Below are 27665 nucleotides of genomic sequence, written 5' to 3'. Positions count from 1 at the left end.
ACACCACTAGAGCAATGATTTACTAGTATCAATCATTGGCTATTGGATGTCAAACATTTGGTAATTTTTACTTGTAATCTTCAGAGAAAATGTACGGGACTACATGTTTTTCATTAGCATATGGATATCTTGTATATGCACTTTCCCCACAAACAGAACAGCACAAACCAGGGCCAAATTTCAGTAAATACTGTAAGCCATCATAAAGCTATGACTAAAATCACAATTCTTATGACTAATATAGTACAACAAATATAGTTAAATGCATATATTTCATTTTTCATTATGGAAAATGGAGCATTTAAAGGACAAAGAGAGAAAGAAAAATGTTTTATTTAACGCACTCATTAAATAAAACATTTCTTTCTTTCTTTCTTTGTCCTTAAAATGCTCCATTTTCCGTAATGATGTAATTTTTTTCGTGAAATAGACAGAGCCGGTTTAAGGATCTGCGGGGCCTGTAGCATAAATAACAGCAGGGCCCCCTTCCCAGGATATATATTTTGCAACCCCCTCGGGGAGAGGGGAAAAAATGACCTGGTTAAATAAATGTACACATCACTACAGGCCCCTTTGAAGTGCAAGCGTGGTGCCTGTAGTACCTGCTACTAAGATAAATCGGCTCTGAAAATAGATGCCAAACACTTATAAATGTATGCCCGGTACGAGTTGCAGACATAAACATACAACATTTTGTAAAATTGCCCACAAAAATGGTTCATGGCTTAATCAGTGAATAAAAAAACAATAACTGTGAAATGTCATATTTAAGGTTTCTTTAACAGGTTTTTGTTTCCTTTTGCACCATACAAGTAACATACAGACAAAGACATTTCTTCAATTAAGACATCGCAAACAAACATGATAATAATGAGATGAGAGGTGAAGCTGTAGGATTTACATTGTGGTAATGGGACCATTCGATGGCCATAGCTGCCCTGAGTACTCGGAATGCGCAGTGCCTGCTGGGTAATCCTCCCTTATATGGCATCATATACTCGGAATGCGCAGTGCCTGCTGGGTAATCCTCCCTTATATGGCATCATATACTCGGAATGCGCAGTGCCTGCTGGGTAATCCTCCCTTATATGGCATCATATACTCGGAATGAGCAGTGCCTACTGGGTAATCCTCCCTTATATGGCATCATATACTCGGAATGCGCAGTGCCTGCTGGGTAATCCTCCCTTATATGGCATCATATACTCGGAATGCGCAGTGCCTGCTGGGTAATCCTCCCTTATATGGCATCATATACTCGGAATGCGCAGTGCCTGCTGGGTAATCCTCCCTTATATGGCATCATATACTCGGAATGCGCAGTGCCTGCTGGGTAATCCTCCCTTATATGGCATCATATACTCGGAATGAGCAGTGCCTGCTGGGTAATCCTCCCTTATATGGCATCATATACTCGGAATGCGCAGTGCCTGCCTCAGGTCGGCTATCACACAAACCTTGCACCCTACCAGCTTCAAGTCCAATGACAATTGCACTACACCACTGAGGCCTAACTTAGTGTTTGAGTGTTAGACAAACTGGTCCTACCACATACACTACTCAGTTTATAGGCACTTTCCCCCACACAAGGCATTAACCCACAGCTTTCAGTACAGCAGTTGTGGAGCACTGGTTGGAATGGGAAGAAACCATCATGGGTTCAGCTAGGAACAACCCAGCACATCTCATATAGTATTTCTTCTGCCATCATAGGCATATGCAGAGTGAGATCTGGCCAGCATGTGCCTGTCTAGTTGTAAGACATTTTACAAGTTTGGGCAAATCTTACAATATTTCATACTTACATATGAATTGTTTGGGGTTTTTTTTTTTTTTTTTCCCCACCAGATAAGGCACTTCTTTCCCCTTACTGACAAGTCCAAAAGCCTATCTCAACCACTGAACTGGATCTCAGCATAATAAACAATCAGTAGTCTCTTTTTTCTATGAACGTAACAGACATTGGAAACACTGTTAAAGTTTACAGTTACTGCATCCGCAGTTCTGAGTATTTTTGTTGAATCAAAAGCTTGATATCGGGTTTACCAGCACAAATCAGAGCTTTTGATATTGCCGTGATGGTGACATGTTGTGGACACTGCTGGGTCCACTTCCTAAGTACTTCATCAATCATGGCTTTTACGGTAAAGATTCCATTACGCTTTACTTCTATTTCAGTCTGTTCAGAGATTGCCACAGCATTTTCTTGCCATTCTTCATCTGAAAAAATAAAAAATAATAAATAAAAAAAATTAAAGATTTTGTCACAAAGCTTAAGGACGATAATGATAAAATGCCCTTCACAGCCTCGTTTTGACTTCACACACAATAAATAAAACATAACTTACCCTGGGAATGATTTGGTTGAACCTACATGTGTACATGTACTTGCAATTACACTTGGATGACAATATTATCACTTGGTTGTGTCTACATGGAATTACAGTTTGTAGTTATCGATTAGTTGGACCTACATGTATACATGGATTACAGAATTACCATTAAAATATACAGTATATATTTATCAATTAATATACAGTATGTATTTATCAATTGGTTGGATTTATATTTGGATTATAGTATTACAATCAAAATATACAATATGTTGTTACTGCTTGATTCAACCAACTTAAAATATACATTTTGTAGTTATCATTTGGTTGGACCTATTTGTAATTAAATTGGAATTTTATTATTACCGGTACCATTAAAATATATCCTATGTAGTTATCGAATAGTTGGACCTATACTTGGATTACAGTTTTAATTACCATTTAAAATATTGTTTGTAGTGAGTTTGGTTTGACCAAAACTTGGATTACAGTATTACCATTAAAATATACTCCATGTAGTTATCGATTGGTTGGATCTATACTTGGATTACAGTATTACCATTAAAATATACAGTATGTAGTTATCATCTGGTATTCATTGGTTCATGTCCATCTTTACTTTCCATTTAGTTACAATCGGAACAACTCGTCACATTCTGCTACGCTATGTTTCGCAGAAAGATTTTGTTTACGAGCCTGAAGTTTTCCGAAGTTACATTGAGTTGGAAAGTTTTTGTTTCTTACGGAATATACCGAGTCTACTATACCAAACACCCAATCGTCACTGCGAAAGATGTCAACAACAGCTATCATTGCCTGTGCACGTTCAAGTGTTGTCAGATAGCGATTATGCCTTTTAACTTGTATTGTGTGTTTATTTCTCTAGTGGATGTGATTATTGGGTGTATAGATTGCTGTGAGCTTAGTAATTTTTTGTTTAATTCCTCGTCATATAGCCATCAAAGCACCGTATTCATTCTAAGACCGAGCCTTGGTAAAACATTCCAGATGTTTGATTGTGTGGGTCCCGTGACAACATAATAATTATAATTTAATTACAACAGTTTGTGATAAAACTAAAAAAGTTCTGTTTCCTTCTTTTCTGTTGTTATTATTATTTGTATGATATGATAACATGTTTTAAAAGTGCAATTTAAGTAAGTTTTTTTTATTTTAAAGAAATTTGGTTGTGGGCCATTCAAGATTTATACAGCGAATCAAAGTGTTGCTGTGAGTGGCCCGATTGGTCAGGAAAAAACATCCCAAGTGCATACCCTGTATTGGTGACAATATAAGGATGTACGATATTTTGTACTATACTGAATCGCAAAATATTCCCGGAATATTTCTAAGAGTAGATTTTGAAAAAGTATTAGACTCCATTTCATGGTCATACATGTATGTACATAAAACCCTGGATTTGTTGGAAATATTTCTTCATCATTTAACATATATAGAGGCTGTAAACAAGGTGATCCATTATCTCCATATATATTTCTTCTCTGTGTAGAAATTCTTGCAGGACTTGTTGTAAAAATAAGAAAATTAAGAGCATCTCAATAAACAACAAAGAATACCTAATTTCACAGTATGCCAATGATACTGATTTTATACGTGATGGTAGTAGGACGTCTTTTAAAGAAACAATAAATACATTGAATATATTTTCTGAATTATCAGGACTCAATATTAATTATGATTAATCAGAGGTAATTTATATTGGCTCTCTTAAGAATAGTCCAATACGATATTTACAAAATCTTAATCTAAAATGAAATCCTTTGTTTAAAGCACTTGAAATTATTTTTAGTACCAACTTAAATGAAATGACCAATTTCCAACTTAATTATAATTCTAAACTATTTGAAATTAAACAAATTATAAATATAGTGATGAGAAGGTTGTTAACACCACTTGGAATAGCATTAATAAAATCCCTGTTAATATCTAAGCTTAGGTCTCATTACATAGATCACTTCTGGGTAAAAGTTCATTCATCATGGTCCACTATAGTTCCTAATTGTGACATATGTTGTGGTTCACATATTCACTTCTAGGAATTGGGGAAGAATTAAAACAATATGTATGTTTAATGGTAAGCCTTCTGGCTGTATTTTGCCCATGTTATTTTGTGATATTGTGCATTGACCTTTTGGGACATGGGTGTATAGTGCCAGAGACAGCCGGAGTGAATTGGTTAATGAACCACCTGTTCGGACTAGTACTGCGGTCATATAACAAAAAACTGAGACGGAAATGTTCTCAAATTTGGAATGAAAATAAATGCTTACATAATGTATGTTCGCAATGTTAGTGCCAACGAGGACCCGTTCTATTGGCAATCTTAATTTGAAGTTGGGCAATTTAACATCGATTTCAATGGCAGATGACATCTGTAGTGAGACCGTAGTTATCTACTTCTAACATTACCATGAATCCATCGGGAACATTTCAGAAAGAATTGTACAAAATATTCTATAAATTTATATGGAATCAAAAGCCAGACAGGATAAAAAGAATAACTTTGTGTAAACCTGTTAATGAGGGAGGTCTCGGAATGATAGATTTATTTAACTATGTTAAAGCTTTGAAAATTACATGTACTTGGCTACGGAAACTGGAAACCAAAGATCAAAATGGAAACCTATTCTTTTTGCATGTTTTCCACAACTCCATCACATATCTCTATTTAGTAACGATTTCCCTCAACTGTGCTTAAAAATATAAAAAACATTATGTTGGAAAGACTGTATTATTGCATTCTGTGATTTCTCATCATTAATTAAAGTTTCATCTTTTGAAGACTTCTTATCAGAACCATTTTCTATAATTCCAATTTAAAAATTAACAGCAAATTGGTTTTAAAAAAGAAGTGGCTTGGGAAAGGTGTTTCTCAAATCTGTGATCTTGTTGATGAATACAGCAACTTTTCAACTTTAACCGAATTTAATAATTTATACGAATTAAATGCATCTTTTTTAGAGTATCAGGGAGTTAACTCACTTAAGGCTTACCTTAGGAAAACAAAACTAAATAAAATAGAGACAAACATTCCTTTAAGCAATTCTCCCATTCACCAAAAACTTTGTCCTATCAGAAATGGTTCGAAACTACAGTATATTATTATACACTTGTAACTTCTGAAAAGAAAAATTCTGCAATATCAAAATGGCAAAATTATTTTATTTCAGACCTTAATTGGCACATTATGTATTTAAAACCATTTGTAACCACGCAAGAAATAAAACTTAGATGGTTGCAACATAGGATACTTCATAGAATATTAACTACTAATAGTTCCGCATATAAATTAACATTTATAGATAGTGAAACGTGTACTTTTTGTCATGAAGGAAAATAATCTATAGCACATTTATTTTGGAAATGTAAAATTGTTCGGAACTTTTAGAATGATTATTTAAATTGGTTATCAAAATCATGTAAGCAGATATGTAATTTAAAGCTTTCTCTTGAGCTAGTGATATTTAAATTGGTTATCAAACTCATGTAAGCAGATATGTAATTTAAAGCTTTCTCTTCAGCTAGTGATATTTGGATGTAAAGATAATATTAAAACAGATAATATTTTTGACCTGTTATTATTATCAGTTAAATACTTTATATATATAAATGTAAAGTGCAAAGGTGCCAATTAAATATTATCCATTTACAAAACAGTCTTAATAAATTCTTCACCAATTGGTCAGTGTATATATCTCTATTTGAAGAGACCTAATTTGGTAACTTTCTTTGTACATCTACTTGTTCCCAGTGGTCCACACATTATTAATGTAGATATATTACTTTCTATATATATACATGTATGTATCTCATGTGCATATTTTAAATATTTATGTACATCATTCACAGGATGGAAAAGGATGAAATGTGTGTATTTTGTGTGTGAGAGAGAGATGGATAGATAGACAGATTGATATGAGAGAGAGAGAGAGAGAGAGAGAGAGAGAGAGAGAGAGAGAGAGAGAGAGAGAGAGAGAGAGAGAGAGAGAGAGAGAGAGAGAGAGAGAGAGAGAGAGAGAGATGGATAGATAGACAGATTGATATGAGAGAGAGAGAGAGAGAGAGAGAGAGAGAGAGAGAGAGAGAGAGAGAGAGAGAGAGAGAGAGCGAGACAGATAGCGGATAAACAGAGAGAGAGGTTCATTTTGCATAGAGGCATTGGGTTTCTTCGTGTAGCGTTGGTACTGGTTAACAACATGTAACTTTAATGTTATGACTGGACTTGAGAATAATCAAACTAAAGCTCTGTGACATCAGATTTAGGAAAACAATTGTATTTTAGACACAGTAGCTTGCAACCATTCGGTTGTTGAGTTTTGCCAAAGCATTACATAGACTTTCCTCTAGACTTACCCCGCATATCAATTTCAATAAGGGGTAGGGCTGGAGGTGACTCGAACTAAATAAATATACAGAACCTCACACACCATGTTTTCACTTCCTACATGTAGTTTTAATTTAAGGTCATAACAACACTTTGTTAAATCTATTGTCAAAACTCCTTTCATGGATTTATTAACGTTAAGAATCATACTCTGCGGCAGCCTTGTGTAATGTTTCAAATCATATATGACGTCAGTAAATAAAAGGGCTAACTGCAGTAAAAATAAAAGGAATTCCCCATTTAAAAGTTCTGGTCCAGATCGGATGTATGAGTGATACAAAATAAATTTATCACATGTTTCAAAATGTCTTTATCACTATAGTAAGATTGAATAGGTATGTAATAAAAGTGTGAGCTAGCTTCGACAGGATTTCAACCACTGTCATCAGCTTGATTGTCCAGCAGCTTATCCACTAGACTATGCACAGAGCTCACTTTTAATCTTATTCTCAGTAAGTATGTGTCAAAATTAATTATAAGTCAAGGACTGATTTTTATCGATCGCAGAATCGCACAAACACCTGTCTGAAATGGAATTTCAAATGTTTACCAAAAGAAAGAAAAAAAAAATGTTTTCTTTGACGATGCACTTAACACATTTTATTTATGGTCATATGATGTCAGACATATGATGTCAGACCACACAAATGAGAGGAAACCCGCTGTCACCACTTCATGGGCTACTCTTTTCAATTAGCAGCATCATCCCACAGACAGGAGAGTACATACCATGGCTTTGATATGCTAGTCGTGGTGCACTGGCTGAAATGAGAAATAGCCCAAGGGATCCACTGATGGGGATCGATCCCAGACCGACTGTGCATTGAGTGAGCACTTTACCACTGTGCTACATCCCACCCCACTAAAACTATCGGGTGCTTGTTTAAACCATAAGTCTATTAAACCCACTAAAACAAAACACCCTCTATTTACATGTTTAGGCCTACTCAATATCCAATAAAACTATCGGTGCTTGTTTAAACCATAAGTCTATTAAACCCCCCCAAAACAAACCACCCTCTATTTACATGTTTAGGCTTACTGAATATCCACTAAAACTATCGGGTGCTTGTTTAAACCATAAGTCTATTAAACCCCCCTAAAACAAACCACCCTCTATTTACATGTTTAGGCCTACTCAATATCCACTAAAACTATCGAGTGCTTGTTTAAACCATAAGTCTATTAAACCCACTAAAACAAACCACCCTCTATTTACATGTTTAGGCCTACTGAATATCCACTAAAACTATCGAGTGCTTGTTTAAACCATAAGTCTATTAAACCCACTAAAACAAACCACCCTCTATTTACATGTTTAGGCCTACTGAATATCCACTGAAACTATCGAGTGCTTGTTTAAACCATAAGTCTATTAAACCCCACTAAAACAAACCACCCTCTATTTACATGTTTAGGCCTACTGAATATCCACTAAAACTATCGAGTGCTTGTTTAAACCATAAGTCTATTAAACCCACTAAAACAAACCACCCTCTATTTACATGTTTAGGCCTACTGAATATCCACTAAAACTATCGAGTGCTTGTTTAAACCATAAGTCTATTAAACCCACTAAAACAAACCACCCTCTATTTACATGTTTAGGCCTACTGAATATCTACTAAAACTATCGAGTGCTTGTTTAAACCATAAGTCTATTAAACCCACTAAAACAAACCACCCTCTATTTACATGTTTAGGCCTACTGAATATCCACTGAAACTATCGAGTGCTTGTTTAAACCATAAGTCTATTAAACCCCCCTAAAACAAACCACCCTCTATTTACATGTTTAGGCCTACTGAATATCCACTAAAACTATCGAGTGCTTGTTTAAACCATAAGTCTATTAAACCCACTAAAACAAACCACCCTCTATTTACATGTTTAGGCCTACTGAATATCCACTAAAACTATCGAGTGCTTGTTTAAACCATAAGTCTATTAAACCCACTAAAACAAACCACCCTCTATTTACATGTTTAGGCCTACTGAATATCCACTCAAGGTTCAAGCATGTTCATCCTGATCAATTGAGACAGAAGGTGAGTTGTTTTAATATACTGGGTCTGCCGTAACATTAATTCCAGTTTAGTGAGTGTCTATCAGGGAACAGCAATCTGACACCTGAAAATACTGCTGCTGCATAAAGTTTGTATACCAAGACATGCACCAACCTGGCAAGTTTGTGAAGAAGCCATTCCAATCAGACAACTTTTCCGTCAAAATTTTAAAAATTTCTCGCCTACAGTCGCCTTTAACTGAAACATAAAAACATAAACATAGATGCTTATTTTCAATGACATGCCGGTACAACATTTATTCGTCAGTTATTAAGTGTCCACACCCCATCCCTGCCTAACTAAAGGTGTGGTTTTTTTGTCAATAATTTCAGTTTCGCTAGTCATAAAGTGACACACAAATTGCTTATCCAGTCAAATTATATTTGTTTGCTCTACTTCTTTGACCAATTTTATAAGCGTCATCTAGTATCTTGACAGCAAAAAGCAATGCAAGAATAATTGGATAAATATCACAAAATTGCCATGAATTTATTTTCTTTTTCAATAATAAAAAGTAATAATAAAATAAACGAAAACAGCAACACACGTATATTATCACTCTCTTCAAATTCTTCTTGTGCTGTTTCGGATGGGGGTTCTGTGGGTCCAGGTCCATTACTTTCCAGGTCAGCAGGTTGTTCCGCAGGGCCAGATGAGTGTATGATGTCCAGTGGAGGATCTGCCCCAGGTCCTGTTGGGCGACCTTCACCTACAGGCGGTTCTACGTCTCCAGAATTCTCTGATCTCGCTTCCCTAAAACAATATGCATGAATTTTACTTCATTATCACACAGAGAATACAACACGAGTGGCTGTTAGATACCAGTATCAATTGGTTTATTTCAAATGGATTTAATTAGTTGGAATGAATGAATGAATGAATGAATGAATGTTTAACAACACCCAAGCATAACAAATACCCATCAGCTATTGGGTGTCAAACAAAGATGAGTATATGAATATGAGTTGGATACTTTTTTAAACAACGAGTTGTAAGATAAATGTTATCTAACAAATATTAGACTGGGTAGTATTCTTTTTTTTGGGACATCTTTTTTATATACACTAATCCCTTCTTTTGGAAAGGAAGACGTCACTTCTACTTTTCAATTCTAGAGGCGAGTCTCCTACTCCATGAGGTGAGTCCCCTACTCACCAAGATGAGTCGCCTACTCACTGAGATGAGTCTCCTACTCACTGAGCTACATTGTAAAACCCACCCCTGGGTGGATCGGGAAATGACACAAACAGTTTATACTAAAATAAACATATTTCATACCCATTGCTAAGAGCTGGCTGCATTTCTCCAGGATCACCATTTTCTTTCCCGTTTGGTCTACGTCTACAGCAGCAGAATTTCAAGACAACAATTATAATTATAATTATAATTACAACGATGACCCCAATAACAATTCCTGCAATAGCTCCTACAGACAGGCCTGAAAAGAAATAAAAGAAATAATTATAGAAACAAAAAGGATAACTTTATACGAGAGTTCAAACAATTAGCTATCAATCAGACTATGACTTTTCTTCAGATTTTAAAGGCATTTTCTCTTATCTTATTGACAATTTAAAAAAAAAAAAAAATTGTTCCAATCATAAAAATAATCTGATATAGTTACAATGTTTGGATGTGAACTGCTATTTTCTGATGTTATTGTTGTTTGGTAAAAAATACTTCAACCCATTTTTATTTAATATAATTTTCCATAATCCAAGTTTCATGACTTTCCAGGCTAGGAAAATGACTTCAAAAAGACACCACTAGAGCACAATGGTTAATAAACCATCGGCTATTGTATGTGAAACATTTGATAATTCTGACACGTAATCATCCCAGGGATCCCGCTATAACATTTCCTAATGCAGCAAGGGATCTTTTATATGCACTTTCCCACAGACAGGAGAGCACATACCACGATCGTTGACCAGAAAATCACTTCAAATTCCACAACACATATGAACTATGTAGAAAATGAGCATCATTTCCTCATCATGACATTTTCCCCTGTCACAATTGATTGGTCTGAACATCCCAAAAGCCAATGGGATGGCTTAAAATCCTCTGCTACCTGTTCTGCATGGTCATATTATGTATTATGTTAAATCTCACACATTTTAAACAATAGCTACCAGATGTGTAATGTAAAATTATTATGATTTCCATGAACTATATCAACCATGTAAAATGTATTACAGATGCAGAATAGCACATACCATGGCCTTTGATATACCAGTTTTGGTGCACTGGCTTAAACGATAATGATAAATAGCCCAATGGGCCCATCGACAGGGATCGATCCCAGACTGACCGTGCATCAGGCGAGTGCTTTACCACTGGGCTACATCCCGTCCCTAGCATGTTTGTGTACAAAATAGAGTGTACCATTCGTCAGACAATTTTCATTACTGTTCAGGTATTCCAATAGTTTATAATACTGGGGTCACTATGATGATTTAAAATTACCTATCATAGCCAGTACCAGAGAGATCAACAGGAACAATTAGGAAGCTACATGCAAGTCAATCTATGAGTTTTGTATATCGATATGCAAACCAGCAGTGATAACCAGCCTCAGCTATCAGTCAATGAGAAAATCTACAGAATGAGAGAACAAACTGGCCACCACCAAATGACTATTCTTATTATCAAAAGACATTCTAAGAGTACTGCTAAAGCAATACATGATCCCTTCCGGGCTCAATTCTTTTTCCCTGTATCAACTAAGTTCAAGGGCCATAACTCTGTCATAAATGGGTAAATCGCCATGCAAGTTAAAGATATGATCTGTAACAGTACATGATAAAGTTATTGACAAAACATCAGCTCAATATCTTAACGCATATTGCAAGAAAAGTCTGGATATCACATTTTATTATTGCCTAACTTCAAGGGCCATAACTCTGTCCAAAATAGGTAAATCGCCTTGAAAGTTAAACTTGATCTGCAACAGTACATGATAAAGCCATCCACAATATTTCAGTTCAGTATCTTTATAGGCATGTTGAAAAAAAGGTCAAAAAGCAATATGTGTGACAGACGGACCGAAGCACAGAGATGAAACCTAGAGTCCCCTCCAGTTGGACCAGTAGTGGACTAACTGGCCTCCAGGAATTAGACAGGACAGTATATACATTTGTTGTATATCACAACCTTTGATGCACCATACTTGTCCAACTACCCGGTAGATGTAAGCAGAAAATCTCCATCATGGGTCAGTGTGCTAAGCAGACAACATGTTGTTCAATACAGCATCACGATTTGTTGTGTAACTTTCAGAGGAAATATATAATCTTATTCCTTCACTTCCATCGTATTGATTCATCAAATATGTGTACGTGTTACATGTAGGGCAATCCCAAACCATTGTGTTTGATTTGCAGAAATACATATTGTTTAAACCTACTGTCAGAAGCAGAGCTCACCCTGTCCATTGCCAAATTAGCCAATTGCTACTTTGTATGCAAAGAGGCTAAAACACTAAGGGCCAAATTTACAAAGACTGTTTATCTCTTACATACATGTACGCGTGTAACTACATACATCTAGTGCTTAAACACCTGTTTATCTCTTACATGCGTGTAACTACATACATCTACAGTGCTTAAACACCTGTTTATCTCTTACATACGCGTGTAACTACATACATCTACAGTGCTTAAACACCTGGTTATCTCTTACACGTGTGTAACTACATACATCTACAGTGCTTAAACACCTGGTTATCTCTTACACGCGTGTAACTACATACATCTACAGTGCTTAAACACCTGTTTATCTCTTATATACGCGTGTAACTACATACATCTACAGTGCTTAAACACCTGTTTATCTCTTACATGCGTGTAACTACATACATCTCCAATGCTTAAACACCTGTTTATCTCTTACACGCGTGTAACTACATGCATTTACAATGCTTAACACCTGTTTATCTCTTACACGCGTGTACATTTACAATGCTTAAACACCTGTTTATTTCTTACACGCATGTAACTACATTTACAATACTTAAACACCTGTTTATCTCTTACACGTGTGTAACTACATATTTACAATGCTTAAACACCTGTTTATCTCTTACACGCGTGTAACTACATACATTTACAATGCTTAAACACATGTTTATGTCTTACACGCGTGTAACTACATACATTTACAATGCTTAAATACCTGTTTATCTCTTACACGTGTGTAACTACATACATTTACAATGCTTAAACACCTTTACACATGTGTAACTACATACATTTACAGTGCTTAAACACCTGTTTATGTCTTACACATGTGTAACTACATACATTTACAATGCTTAAACACCTGTTTATATCTTACACATGTGTAACTACATACATTTACAATGCTTAAACACCTGTTTATATCTTACACATGTGTAACTACATACATTTACAATGCTTAAACACCTTTACACATGTGTAACTACATACATTTACAATGCTTAAACACCTGTTTATATCTTACACGTGTGTAACTACATACATTTACAATGCTTAAACACCTGTTTATATCTTACACATGTGTAACTACATACATATTTACAATGCTTAAACACCTGTTTATATCTTACACATGTGTAACTACATATATTTACAATGCTTAAACACCTGTTTATATCTTACACATGTGTAACTACATACATTTACAATGCTTAAACACCTGTTTATATCTTATACTTGTGTAATTACATACATTTAACAATGCTTAAACACTTACGATTATGAAAAATAGGCTTTGTAAATTCAGCCCTTAGTCTTCGGCTAATAAAATATTCCTTAAATAAACCAGATTTCAATGATATTAAAAGAAATACTGTATATTACAGCATATATCTGATAATTCACTAAAGCTAATTTTGTTCCAGTGTCAGGCCTGCAGAAGGACTCACTGTGTCCAGGTACCTGATTGTTCTTGTGGCTCGCAGACCGTGTTGTGTAGACTGTTACATGACGAGACCTGCACCATCCCTGAAGAACAGTTGGAGCACATCTCACAATACGCCTGATGACTTCCATTTTGAGCCACATAGTAAGTCCCAGGCTGACAGAATTCACACTTCACATCGCTAGCATGTGTCCCTGTTCACAACACAAAGTCAACACCATTAACATTCATCTAAATTTGCGTTACATTTGTTACAATCTAACTTCATCCCATTGGTCCAGACGTAGTAACAGGAGTTTGTTCAATTCTCGATGAACAAAAAATTACATCATCGGGAAACGACGTCATTTTATATGGGCAAGTTGTCTTATTGAGCGTTATTGTTTATGGACCAATAATAACTTTTAGTGTTATTATTAGCAAGTATGATTCAAATTCAATTAAAAGTATTGTCAGTTATTTCTTTTACATTCATCTGGGTAAGGAAAAATAAATAATCTGTAAACTTATGTGAGAACGGCTTTGCCGATTCACACAGTTTGCGGATGATTTTTTTTTGTTCATACCCCAATGAAGGTAAAAGAAATAACAGACAATCCTTAAAGGAGGAGACAATTAAGGCATTTGGCCTGGTATGTGTATTCAACGATATATAATGCACATTATTGCTTAATATCAACAAGTATAATCATATAGTTAATTAATAAAACAGTTAAATGTGATGGCTATTATATATAACAGGCCCAGCCATTTTGTACCATTCCAGTGAATACGCTATCTGGCGAGCTGGTGGTTATGTAACACCTAACGTGTCATGTCAGGAATTAGTCTTCGAACTGAAGAAACAAAACATACCTGATTTTTGCGGATGCATCGCAATGTTCTGTAATAATAGCCATCCCAGTAAGCCAACAACAATTATATATTATTTTTCAATACAAAATAAACCACCAGTTAAAGTGTTGAAATAACTGTCTTATGTTTTGTACATAAATTAGCCCATGTACTGAAATAATAATCGGAGTGTTTTCTTGGTTAACTGGTCTTTTCTTTCTGTGGCTTGTACCTGTGGTTCCTGATTGGCAGGTGTATATTTAGACAGTCGCCCAGACACTATGTCTAGACACACTAAAAAGATGTACCTCTTTTATTAAGATCACAAGGTATTGTCTGATAGCCGCGTGGACGCCCCTCAAATCGTAATGGTCATTATCACTTTATTACTGTAAGTAATTCCGTAAAACCCTTGATTAAGTAGACTTTCCCCATCTAAAATCACAAAACTGACCAATTGCGTCGTCCCAAAGAAAAAAAAAGTATCACTTGGGTTGATTAAAGCGAAGTGCCTTGTCGTAAATTAGAGCATTTGTTTACACTGTGCATAGAGGAGATGGGATGGAGCTGACGTCACTTCGCCTCAAGCTATACCACCGGACGTCACAAAAACTAAACAAAATGGCTGCCCCCAGTTAGCAGGAATAATCATGTTTATTTATTAACTAAAAAATTATGCGTTTTTTATTTGTTAAAGTATCAGTATGCGTTGGTGGTCCGGGAATCCATCTTTCCAACATATAAGGCTCTTTGAGTTGACCCTACTTTTAAATATATCAAGCAAAACAGTAGTGTTCAAGCGTGTACATGTATGTTAAATATACCAAGTGTGCATTCCCATTATCTTTAATGTAAGTATAACATTTCTGCTGTTATACAGGTCACTGAATTCTCATTGGATGTTACTAAAAACAAAACTGAATGTTACCACTTGAGAAAATCATGTCATTATGGAGATTGGATGACAATACAGATGAAATAAATGATTTATGCATATTTCAAACTATATGTATTGGGTTTTTTATTAATTATTATATAAATCGTTTTTCATTTCTGGAGAATTGATTAATGTCAGGACATAAGATTGATTTCATATCAAAATGATTCGGGGGAAACTTCACACAAAAACGAAATGAAATGATATTACCATTAAACAAAAAACTCTTGAAAATGTACCATTCTTGACTTTCATGGCAATGTAAAATAACATAACAGACTAATACATAACATGAATTACCCATGCCTGAAAACACTGTTCGCATCTGTTACTGCTTACCGTTTTTGCTAATAACGGAACCATGTTTGCAAACTTGGTGTAATTTACAGTGTTTGCTAATTCCTTCTTCTGCATTTCCCCAGTAACCCTCGTCACAGCGACACAGCAAGTTACTTGTTGCGTTACACGGTTGATATGGCGATGCATTTTCTACCAAACATGAAGGCTTACACACTGCACAGGAAGTGGCCTGATTTCGTGCCAACTGGAACGTTCCATTAGGGCAGGGGGAACAGTCAGCTGAAGTCAAATCCTCTGTACAGTGATGTTTCACAAATTCACCGCGCTCACATTTGTAACAGTTTAAACCATTGTGGCTATACAAAGCACTCTCATCCTGTTTGGAAAGAAAGAAAAAGAAAACAAGAATTACAGGGCTAGCTCTGGGTTAGTAGAACATTTTGCCAAATTAAAAAAATTACAGAAACTCAGTTATTTTCTATCAAATTATTATATGCATATATTTAGCCAAATTTATTTAAAATTATAGCCGACCCCCATTTGCCAAGTCTCTATACACGGCGGTCATTTATATAAAATTCAAAAATACATTATACGGTTGTCGTATATATAGCCTCATCACTAATAGTCTGTTTTGCCGTAATTGTTTAACTTATAAACATGAAGAATTCTAACTTTTAAAAATGAAGCGTGTCATGGAATTCCCTCGATCGTAGTTCAATTAAAATGTTTTGGATCATACAATAAAATAGGTTTGGTATTCCAAATGAATGTAATTTCCATTTATAATCCATATTTTGAGAAATAAGGCCCACTAAATCCGTGATTGAGTGCCTTTAAAAGGAAGGAACTGTTAGAACGACATGTGTGCATTGTACAGGTGCATGCATCTATCGTCAAATTGGGCAGGATTTAGCACAGTGCTTGCCTGAGGTGCTTGTGCCACAGGAACAAATCACCTTGATGGATCCATTCAACTGACTGGGTTTTTTCTTGTTCCAACCAGTGCAACACAACTAGTTAATGTGGTATGTGCTTTTCTGTGTGTGGAAAAGTGCATATACAAGGTCACTTTCTGCTAATGGACACATGTACATGTAGCAAGTTTCCTCTGATGACAACATGTCAAAATTACCAAATGTTTGACATCCAGTAGCATAATATTCCCCTTCATGGTCCATTCCTTGACGAGGTGATGGGGCTTGTATGTCTCAATCACTCAGAGAGCTATGCCAGAAGGAGTTTCGGCTCCTGTTAGGGATACCAAAACAGGATTGATGGGTAGAGACTGGACTGATATGGACTACGGGTGAGGTAACCCTATCAGAAACCGTGAGTGCTGAAGTCAGAGGTATTGGGCCACAAAGTGCACTCTAATAGACCACAATACCATGCATACACAGCTATTATGACTACACTTTTGGACAATAATGACGTGATCATTCATAGTCACATCTGGCATCAATATGTAGTCATCAGGTGAATGAAAAGAAGAAGTCGTCATAGTATTCATTGGTACAGACTCTACACATTTTATCATTTTACCTCCCTATTCTAACTGTATGTCTTTACATATGTACACAAAAACAAACCCAAATCCCAGAATACTTACATGTTGAGCTTCAATGGCATGCCATACACACAACACTAACAGAAGTCGCAGCAGGTTGGCAAGCATTCTAGGTCACACTGGAAACACCTGTAAAGAAGACTGTAGATCTATACAGGATTGTATACATGTATACTTGATAGAGTAAATGTTTAAAGACACCCATGTGTAACCTATCGGTACGTGTATACATGTTCACTTGATAGAGTAAATGTTTAAAGACACCCAAGTGTAACCTATCGGTACGTGTATACATGTTCACTTGATAGAGTAAATGTTTAAAGACACCCACGTGTAACCTATCGGTACGTGTATACATGTTCACTTGATAGAGTAAATGTTTAAAGACACCCATGTGCAACCTATCGGTACGTGTATACATGTTCACTTGCTAGAGTAAATGTTTAAAAACACCCACGTATAACCTATCGGTGCGTGTATACATGTTCACTTGATTAAGTAAATGTTTAAAGAAACCCAAATGTAACCTATCGGTACGAGAATGGAAATCTGCTGCTGTATTGATGTACTCAGTAACTGAAATGCTCGTAGACTCGCCCCAATGGTTGGTCAGCTCACCCGTTTGTTTACTCAGTGTTTCTGCCAGAAAGAAAATTTTGGGTATGGCACTATGGAACTGAAGGCAACCAGTCAACAGGGGGTATGGGGGCCTCCCCCAGAAAGAAAATGGGTTACGTTTAGGGTTAGGGTTAACAAAATCATACAGTAATGATAAAATTAATTTTGTCAAAAAGTTAACGTAAAACCCCCTAACAAATCTGCAAAAATATCTGGGTATGGCACCATACCCGTTTTACCCTCTGGCAAATCCCCTATTACTAGATTAGTCAACTTGCCTAAATCTGTGAATAATAGTGAACTCATAGTCTAAAAGTCACTGACTGCCCCAAATGAATGGATAACTCACCCCAATCCAATTTTACTGTTTGTAAACTATGAGTTTTCTACCAGATGTGTATTTGCTAGTGACGGGTATTGCCAAAATGTTCATAGCGAAAAAGGAACTTGAATTGTAATAAGTACCATGATATGTTGTGAAAACCATGACTCAATTATTAGAATTTTAAAAGTGCTCTAATTTCAAAAACATTTTTTACAACTTAATGAAATAATACTCAGTCAACCAAGATTTATTTGTTTTGTTTTGTGAGAAGAAAAAACTTGGCACAAATCGTGTGTGGTATTAAATTAGTAAATTACCAAGTGGTTAAAACAAACATATTCAGTAAGCATTGTCAATGGTAATGTCACGGGGATTCTATAATTCCCGTAACTGAATAAAACACGATTATCAAAATATCTCTCCTAACTGTATATCTATTAGATCTCTCTGTAACAGCTAGGCTGTTAAACCCTAGTATGGCTCGTCTCTAGGTATGATCAGAGATACGATCTTATATAAAGTATATATTATTATAGCACGTTTAGCTCACTAGAAACACAACAAAACACAATACACTTTGGAATCTGTATTAATCTACGCTGACAAATGTACAGCCGTAGTAGTTAATTAATAACAACAATAATACAACCCAGAACTGATCACTTAATTAGTTAATCTCTAGGTGTCTAGTTACACAAAATGCGAATCACTTCACCGTTACACCACACCCACACGTGTGATAATTGAGAAACGCTTCCAGGAGAAGTTAATTAATAAAGGAATTACAACACCATTCCTAACTGGTTAATTTTTAATTAACCCTTACTACTCCTTCAGTAACGTGTGATAATTTAGGAACGCTTCCAGGGGAACTTAATTAATAAAGGAATTACAGCTCTATTCCTAACGGGTTAATTTTTAATTACCCCTAACTACTCATTCAGTAACCTTGTAACACAGAATTAATACTGGTACCGATCACAATAAAGACAATAACCTACAGTGTACCTAGGTCCGCTAGGATGACTGGCTAAGCTTTATATTACCAAATACTCATATAATGTTAGAACAAAAAGTCTACGATTTACTTCGTCAGATGACCGAAGACACTGTCTAAAGAATATTGGTATAATACAGTATCAAATTTTTTAAAAGTCACATCAATCACATCAAGGTTATACACAGAGCAGAAATATATAATTACCAAAGTCCCGTCTGAACTAATATATTTCGTTCAGTGGACGACGTCCGTGATCCCCTGGAGCCTTCCTAATTCGTTCTCCTCGATATCTCTAAAACACTAGCTATTTATTATAAATCAGGATTTTGCCTGGGGGTACAAGGCGGTACCTCACGTATCATCTCATATTCTACCTCTACTAGAGTCGGTATATTTCTCTCTGATCGTCAGTCTGGCTGTCGCCAACCGCGAGCAAATCACGGTTGTAAAAACCGCACTCGCAGAGGTATTACGTAACTACTCGCCACATGGCCTCCGCACCTGGCTAAGGGTGTGTATTAGGCGTACCAATCGAGGACCGTCGCGCAGAAGTATTACGTAACAAGTTGCCCATCTGGGCTAAAGTGCAATGAAACTGCACACGGCCCTCTAACACAATTAAAAAATCGCCACAGGCGAAACAAATTTAAGGGCATGTACTGTCACAGGTAAGTACTAGTATTAATTATTAAATCTTCAAGTACTAGCTGATATATAATGTATATATAACATAAGACTAGACTGTAGGCTGAGACAACGTGAAATATGACCACCCCCTCCTCTCTAAGTTTGTGACCATCAAAAATAATGTTTTTTTTTTTTTACTATAACACATATACATAATATAAGCACAATATACTGGTGTGCTAGAAATATATAATAGCGATATGTATTATTCAAAATTTATATTGCAGTATGCTGGTTATAAATGTACCGTGCATCTCTAGTATTTGCTAACAAGTCTGTTTGTGAACTTGCCTAATCACATTTACATGTAGTTGGTCAACTTGCCTCAATTTCAGAGTTGTTACGAGATAATTAAAAAAGGATATCTCTTACCATCATAGCGGTGGGACGTAGCTCAGTGGTAAAGCGCTTCCTTGATGCGCGGTCAATTTGGGATCGATCCCTGTCTGTGGGCCCATTGGGCTATTTCTCGCTCCAGCCTGTGCACCACGACTGGTACATCAAAGGTCATGGTATGTGCTATCCGGTCTATGGGATGGAGAATATAAAAGATCCCTTGCTACTAATCGAAAAAGAGTAGCCCATGAAGTGGCGACAGCGGGTTTCCTCCCTCAATATATGTGTGGTCCTTAACCATATGTCCGATGCCATATAACCGTAAATAAAATGTGTTGAGTGCGTCATTAAATAAAACATTTCCTTCCTTCTTACCATCATGTAAAGTATTAACTTTTATACAAGAAAAATAAATTGTTAAAGAACTTTGCATCTAAGTGGCTGTTTAAAACCACAATGAATTAATTAAAATGGGTACTAACACAGATGGGGGTCTTGCGCAATAAACATTTAATGAATGATGACTTGTGATTAGGTTCAATTTCCCTAAATATTGTCCTTCATGATAGTAAACTATTATTTACTGTTCTAAGAGTAATAGTAAAGAAATTAACAGTAAACCTGTTCAATATTGATTTTTGGTTTTCCCTAAGTTTGTACATTAAAAAAGTTTACGAAGTTTAATTATTCATTGTTTGATTGTCTTTATAATGTTATCGTTTTAATTTTTATCAGATGGCAAAAATCCCACCAGAATACATTTTTATACAAGGAAGTTATACCTAAAATGCACTAAAAACAAAATATTTACTTCTTGAGTAACATCTACATGTATTTGGATATGACATAATAATTAATACAATACAAAGTTCAGAAGACATATTTTAGTGGCTCTGTTTTTTAAATGTTTTTATCAATAACAAGTGTTCCAATTAACGTTACTTGTATTTTACAGTACCATAAACATATATAAGCGTAGATAGGTCACATAATTTGATAACTTGTATTGCTGTCAATGTCAATAGTTGGTCATTCTGATGAAGTCAAACCTTACGGTGTTGAAATTATACTCAAGGGTATTCCTTTAAAGCAAGTGAATGATCCTTTGTTTTCACATTCAAAAAGAATTGGCCGAAATTAGGCATTATTTTAATGATAGTTTATTGGATATATTTGCAGGGTAAACACTAATAAAAGTACTGTCAACGTCCCTAACTGCGTCATGCTCCCAACTCCGATCAGTTTCTTTTCTCGTGCACGGTTCGCGCAATCCACATCCGGTTTGTTGTCATCTGCTTGTCGTTCATTTGTGAGGTTTTTCTTCACAGTACATGAACATTTTCATTAACAATAAAGTTCAGACAAGTAAGTTTCTCAATACAAAACTTTACAAACCCTTAAAACCATTAATTTTGCTAAGTAATTTTTGTTTAGACCTTAAAATGACTGATATTGGGTCCAGTGGACTCATAGAAATTGAGTTGAAATGGAGGAAGGTGACTTCACTTTGTAGCCCATAAATGCTACACTATTGTCCCAGGATTATTTTAGTACTTTTTTGTTTTGTCTTGTTAAAAATATTACTATGAAAATGAACGATCACACATGACCCATCTCATGATCAGTTTCGGAACTGTTTTTTTTTTAGTGGCACAGTACTGCAGATGTTCACTGTTATGAATGGCTAAGATGACTACATGGATTTTTTTTTTTCTCTGGTAGATTGTGCACACATGTGGATCTTATTTTACTTTATTTTTTGGTAACAATTTGATATTTGTGAACTGGAATGACTGTCAATTAAGGTGTGAAACTTTTGTTTTGTTTGTATTTGTCTGTGTTTTCCTTTTCTGTTTAAATAAAAATAACTGAAAAAAATAATTATACCATTTACTATAATTTTAAAAAATGCAGGAAAGGTGTTTTTAGACTGGTTTTAACATTCTTAATATCAATAAGGCTGACCTACTTCGCGTTTATATACACGAAAACAGATGAATGATTTATTTCAAATTATGATAAAATTATTGATAATTCTATGTTTTTTTAATTGCACCATAACAATAATTATGATGATACTTGATTAACCATTGATAAAGTAATTGAACTTTAATTCATTAAAAAATCTGACAACATGACAAATTCCTAAGCATACTTAAGAAAAATATGCCGATGCGAATCACTGTACGGACACAGTTTTATGTTTTTAACTTTTTATATAGTGGCCTGAAAAATGGAAAATAACGAACCACACATACAGGTTTCGGTACTTTATGCAAACACATGCACCTGAACACAATTACAAACGCTGAACTCTTTCCTGTCTACTGCAGGGTGCTTCACTTTTGTTTATCGTCAATGTCCCTAACTGCGTTATGCTTCAAATTCTGTTCACTTTGTTTTCTTCAAATTTTCTCGTTCACGGTTCGCGCAATCAACATCCGATTTGTGATGGCTAAATATTAAAATAATAAATTTACCATCAACGTCCCAAACTGCATTCACCTAACAACAAAAACACAAATACGATATTTACGGAAATATTATTCAACATTTTTCAGCTACGATATGTGAAACAAAATAGTTTGCAATCAATTAACGTAAAAAATCAACAATGTGGATGTAAAATAAATCCATTCTAGTAAACAAAAGTGAAACACCCTCCGGTAAACAGGAAAGAGTGCGACGTTTCTAAGTGCGTTCAGGCGCATGCCTTTGCAAAAAGTAAAGTAACACGCATGTGTGGTTCGTCACTTTCCATTTTTAAGGCCACTACATGAAAAAATATATGTTTCTTAACTACATGTATGCACAGTTGACGAACACTTAGTTTAATATAATTTTAAAAGGAAAAATTCAATTTGTCAAGCGTTCTGGTCCGGTCCACATTTTATCAACACACATAGCTAAAACTTTATGTCAATACTGATGGGCATTACGTTTATATCAGTGAATAGTTTGTAAAATATAAATGTTTTAATGAACCGATTCATAATTAACACAATTTATACACTCAAAATTATTTACAATTATTATGAATGTATTAAATACTATTCACTACAATAGAAGCACAAAAATGTAGCATACCTTTTGCAGATCGAATATAATAATTGAAAATAAATTCTAACAAACGGGGTCTTAAAAATTATAAAAATTAAATGCTTTGGCCGTGTTGATCTGGCACGTGTGAGGTCATGTGACACGCAGGGGACCAGACAACTCGGACCGGGGGACAACTCGGCCACGGGGCCGAGTTGTCCGAGACAACTCGGCCCAGTTATTAGACTGATAGACGGGGCATGTTGTGACACATTATATGCGTGTTAAGTATGATAGTTGGCCATGTCGTAGTGTCGAAGTATTGTACTATAGTAATAATAATGCATTATACTGATAGATACTGCTAACTATATGGTCACCATTAAGAATGACAATTGTGTATGTCGTAGACGCATATCGTAGTGTCGGATGGGTTTCTAGAAATATTGTACTATAGAAATAAGTCATGATTCAAGATAAAAAATATACAAATGACAATATGATTTTGTTTTTAAAACACTATTTGGTTTACTCGAAAATCTAGACATTACTTTAAGCACACTTCAAACTGGAAAATAGTGCGTGCGTATTAATTTCGCGACATAAGGTTGGAAGCATAAGTCGGCATTTTGTTAGAAAGTGATAAGTCCAATAATTTGGACGGTTATATACATTATTTGCATGTTTTTTCTGGGATCATCTCCAATGTTTAGGTCACCGACTGTAGAACAAAAACAAATTATTCGAACAGCGGAAACTATCTTCAAAGATAAATGGATCAGCAATTTATCAATTTAAAAAAACCCACATTCTTTTATTTCTGTGAGAATACTTTAATTTAAAAAACAACACTTGTTCAACAATAAACAAGATTGTCGATGTGCCGAGTTGTCTCTGGACTCCGGGCCGAGCTGTCTCGTGGTGGGCCGGGTTGTCTCAGAACTCTGGGCCGAGCTGTCTCGACGTGGGCCGAGTTGTCTGGGCTGAGTTGTCTTCCGGGCTGAGTTGTCTGGCATTCTGACACGCACAGAATGTTAATTCATCTTTCTCCATTTTAAGTCAATTTCTACGAGTCATGTGGACCCGATATCGGTAATTTTAAGGAATAAACAAAAACGACTTAGTACTATTAATGGTTTTAGGAGTTAGTAAAGTTTTGTATTTAGATACTTACTTTTCTGAACTTTATTGTTTATAAAATGTTCCTGAACTGTGAAGAAAAACCTCATAAATGAACGACATGCCGATGACAACAAATCTGATGTTGACTGCGCGAACCGTGCACGAGAAAACAAAGTGAACGGAATTTGAAGCATAACGCAGTTAGGAACGTTTGCGATAAATGTGAACGAATGTCGGAATGTTTGGATTAAAACTATAAAATGTAAAAGCAAAGCTTGTCATGAATCGAAAAAACTAAAAAATGCAACATATAAAGTATCGACACCGCAATTCACTATATCAATTTAAAAATAAAACATATATATACATAAAAACAACTTTGTCACCTTACCACCGAGATTCCAAGTCAATCCCAAATATGAGAATTATTAGAGTTATTTGCCCTTGTTATTTCGTATGAAACTATTTCGAACCCTGTGTTTTTTCGGCCTTAGACCCGTTCACCCAGGGTTGGTTCGTCCTAAATCTTATTCGTACCGAGTCGTGTCGCCCAAAAGTGAGTCGATTCGCCCCGATTATATATTTATTAGTCTTTTTTTTTTTTAAATAATACTGTGTTGATGTTAATACAGTGGACTGTGATGAACTCTCACCCGGTTTGAATTGTAAAACTTAATCAAATAGTTATCCACTAGTCCATCTATAGTCCTTCCCACAACTCGGATTCTTTCCACAACAAGATAGCCAGTTGAACTAAATCTATTTATATATGTTCACCTATTTTATGTGTACGTTGTGAGTGCAGTGTAAATATTGTAACAGGATGACTGGGTTCTTTACCGGATGATTTCTTGTAATTAATAAATAAAAGACTGAACAAACACAATTTGAAAGGTAACAAAAACGATAGATATTTATTTACAAATGACAATAAAGAAGGCATGTTATACGTGATACACAAAATAGATGAATAATAAATAATAAAATTGTATGTTTATTTCCCAAAAATTGCTACTCACTTAAACCCAGAACTGTCTCGGACGTTAATCCGACTTTAAAACAAAATATAACCCAAGAATCGAAAAACTGGGAAGAACCCCAAGCGTTCTGAGACACTTCTTTTAATAGATCGTGTAGGGGTGCACCAATGGGACCCGGCCGTCGGGACTCCAACGTCACGCATGTCAAGTAGGCCTATGACGTACACAGCTAAGTTGGAGACCGCCAACAAATATGTAATACATTGTTGCTTCCCCATAAACATCTGGGGCCGTATGCACGAGGGGCCGATAAGTCCACTATCCGGGAATAGTGCCTATCCGCCGGATAAATGGGGGAATTTGGTATGCATGACGGCAGGATAGAGCTCCCCGATTAACCTAAACGCGAATAACGCTATTCGTTACATTTTCTGCGTCTAAAGGCCTACCCGCCAGATAAGTCTGAAAGGAAAATGGCCTCGCTGGTGTGTTGCGATTCAAAAACAGGCAAATATGTCGACAAAACTGGTTATTTCTTGATCGAACAAAGCAATTTGATACTTTTTATAATGTGGAAAAACATAATGAATTTAAATTTGAAGAACAAGATATTCTGAAGATTACAGATGAAATAGCGGGAAACATCGAAGTGTCCAATGTTGGGCGTGTTAACGTCGCTGTCAAAAATCTACAAAAAAAACAAATTTTGTAACACTTTCAATATGTCTACGGTAATTGATCGGTGAGGAACTTGTTTTTATGTAATAAATTAATTATTACATATTCATTTCAGTCTGCTTGTATTTGCCACATTGCCATACATTGTCTTCAATGTTTTAATGTAACCTACGGTATCGAAAACCGTCCCCCATCAAAAACCCTCCCATTGGCATTGTACTTCCTATTTCTTTTCAACTTTAAACAACGTAAGCACGAACTTTGATTACGTCATACACGTATGTTGTTCACGAAAACACGTCGACAACTTATCCAAAAATGGTAAGGTTATTTAGGGAAAATATACAAAAATGGAAATACAGAAATTAATCTTTATGTTTTTATTGGGGGTGGGTATGCCTGGGAACATAGACAACGGCTTATCAAACAGCGTAAATAATAATAAACGCACCGGATGATTGAAATGGCCATGCACTACTATAGTGTAGGCTACCCTTTTAGCGGAACATATGTTTTTGTAACTGATAGATATTATTTTCATACATGTACTATTGCCTGTGACATATTGTTTATATCGAATTTGATGGGCTGATCACCATTTTCTTTGCCCGTTTTGACTATTTCCTTTGGCTATTTTGATTTTTTTGTGTTTGGCCCTTTTGATTTTTTCGTTTGTTCGTTTTGACTTTTTCTTTGACCGTTTTGACTTTTTTCTTTGGTCGTTTTGACTTACATGTTCATTTCAACTTATTGTCGTGCTTATATCCAATCAAGCACGCTGTCCTGGGGAAACACCTCAGCTATCTAGGCTGTCTGTGAAGAACCGTCCACCCAGGTTAGTTGTTAGTGAGAGAGAAGAGGGTGTAGTGGCCTTACACCTATCAACCGAGTCGTTAAAACTCGCTTTGGGTGGGAGCCGGTGTAGGAGGCTCAAATCACTCCCCTTGCAGGCTCAAATCACTCACCCCTTGCAGGCTCAAAACACTCCCCAGGCTCAAATCACTCACACTAGTATATTAATGCAGAACGATTTATATGTCATGTCATTTCATGTCATGTCATAGGGTTTTACGTGCACATTCAGAACAAGCTGTTGTAGCGCACGCCTGTCGTGGGCACAAGAGCCGGCCTTGGCCGGCTCCTCCGTCCATGACAGGAAAGGTGGGGGGAGGGGAGAGGAGGGACCGCCTGCACTGGCAGGTGCAAGGGAGCACCAGCAGCCCGATCAAATCGGTAACGATTTATCTCCATATGTAAGATGTAATATAGAGCATGTGATATATTATGAATATTATTTGTTATTGATATAATTCTATACTACAGTAACATTAATGGCAAGTGAATAAATTAAAATTTCATGCAGATTATTAATCAGTCTCGTTGATATATATATATAATATATATATATATATATATATATATATATATATATAGTACAATATATACTAGTATATATAGTAGCAGATTGACGATTGACAGACAAGTCCAATATTCTCTAATTTAAAGACTAAAATAAACAAAAATAACAAT

General features: G+C 35.7%; 1 protein-coding gene across 1 annotated transcript; it reads right to left on the bottom strand.

Annotated features, from left to right (window-relative positions):
- Positions 1-328: 328 nt before the first annotated feature.
- LOC121390430 (tumor necrosis factor receptor superfamily member 3-like) lies at positions 329-17589 on the bottom strand. Its single transcript, XM_041522244.1, has 7 exons — positions 17393-17589; positions 15820-16156; positions 13727-13903; positions 10083-10242; positions 9352-9557; positions 8919-9002; positions 329-2220 (listed from the first exon to the last, which is right to left on the bottom strand). Exons 1-7 carry the CDS (start codon positions 17456-17458, stop codon positions 1988-1990), a joined length of 1263 nt encoding a protein of 420 aa, XP_041378178.1. The 5' UTR covers positions 17459-17589; the 3' UTR covers positions 329-1987.
- Between the last annotated feature and the right edge of the window lie 10076 nt (positions 17590-27665).

The sequence above is a fragment of the Gigantopelta aegis genome, chromosome 15, assembly GCF_016097555.1.
Source record: "Gigantopelta aegis isolate Gae_Host chromosome 15, Gae_host_genome, whole genome shotgun sequence".
Taxonomy (NCBI): Eukaryota; Metazoa; Mollusca; class Gastropoda; order Neomphalida; family Peltospiridae; genus Gigantopelta; species Gigantopelta aegis.
Note: the sequence above shows the minus strand (reverse complement) of the source record. Positions and strands in the feature narration are given on the sequence as shown.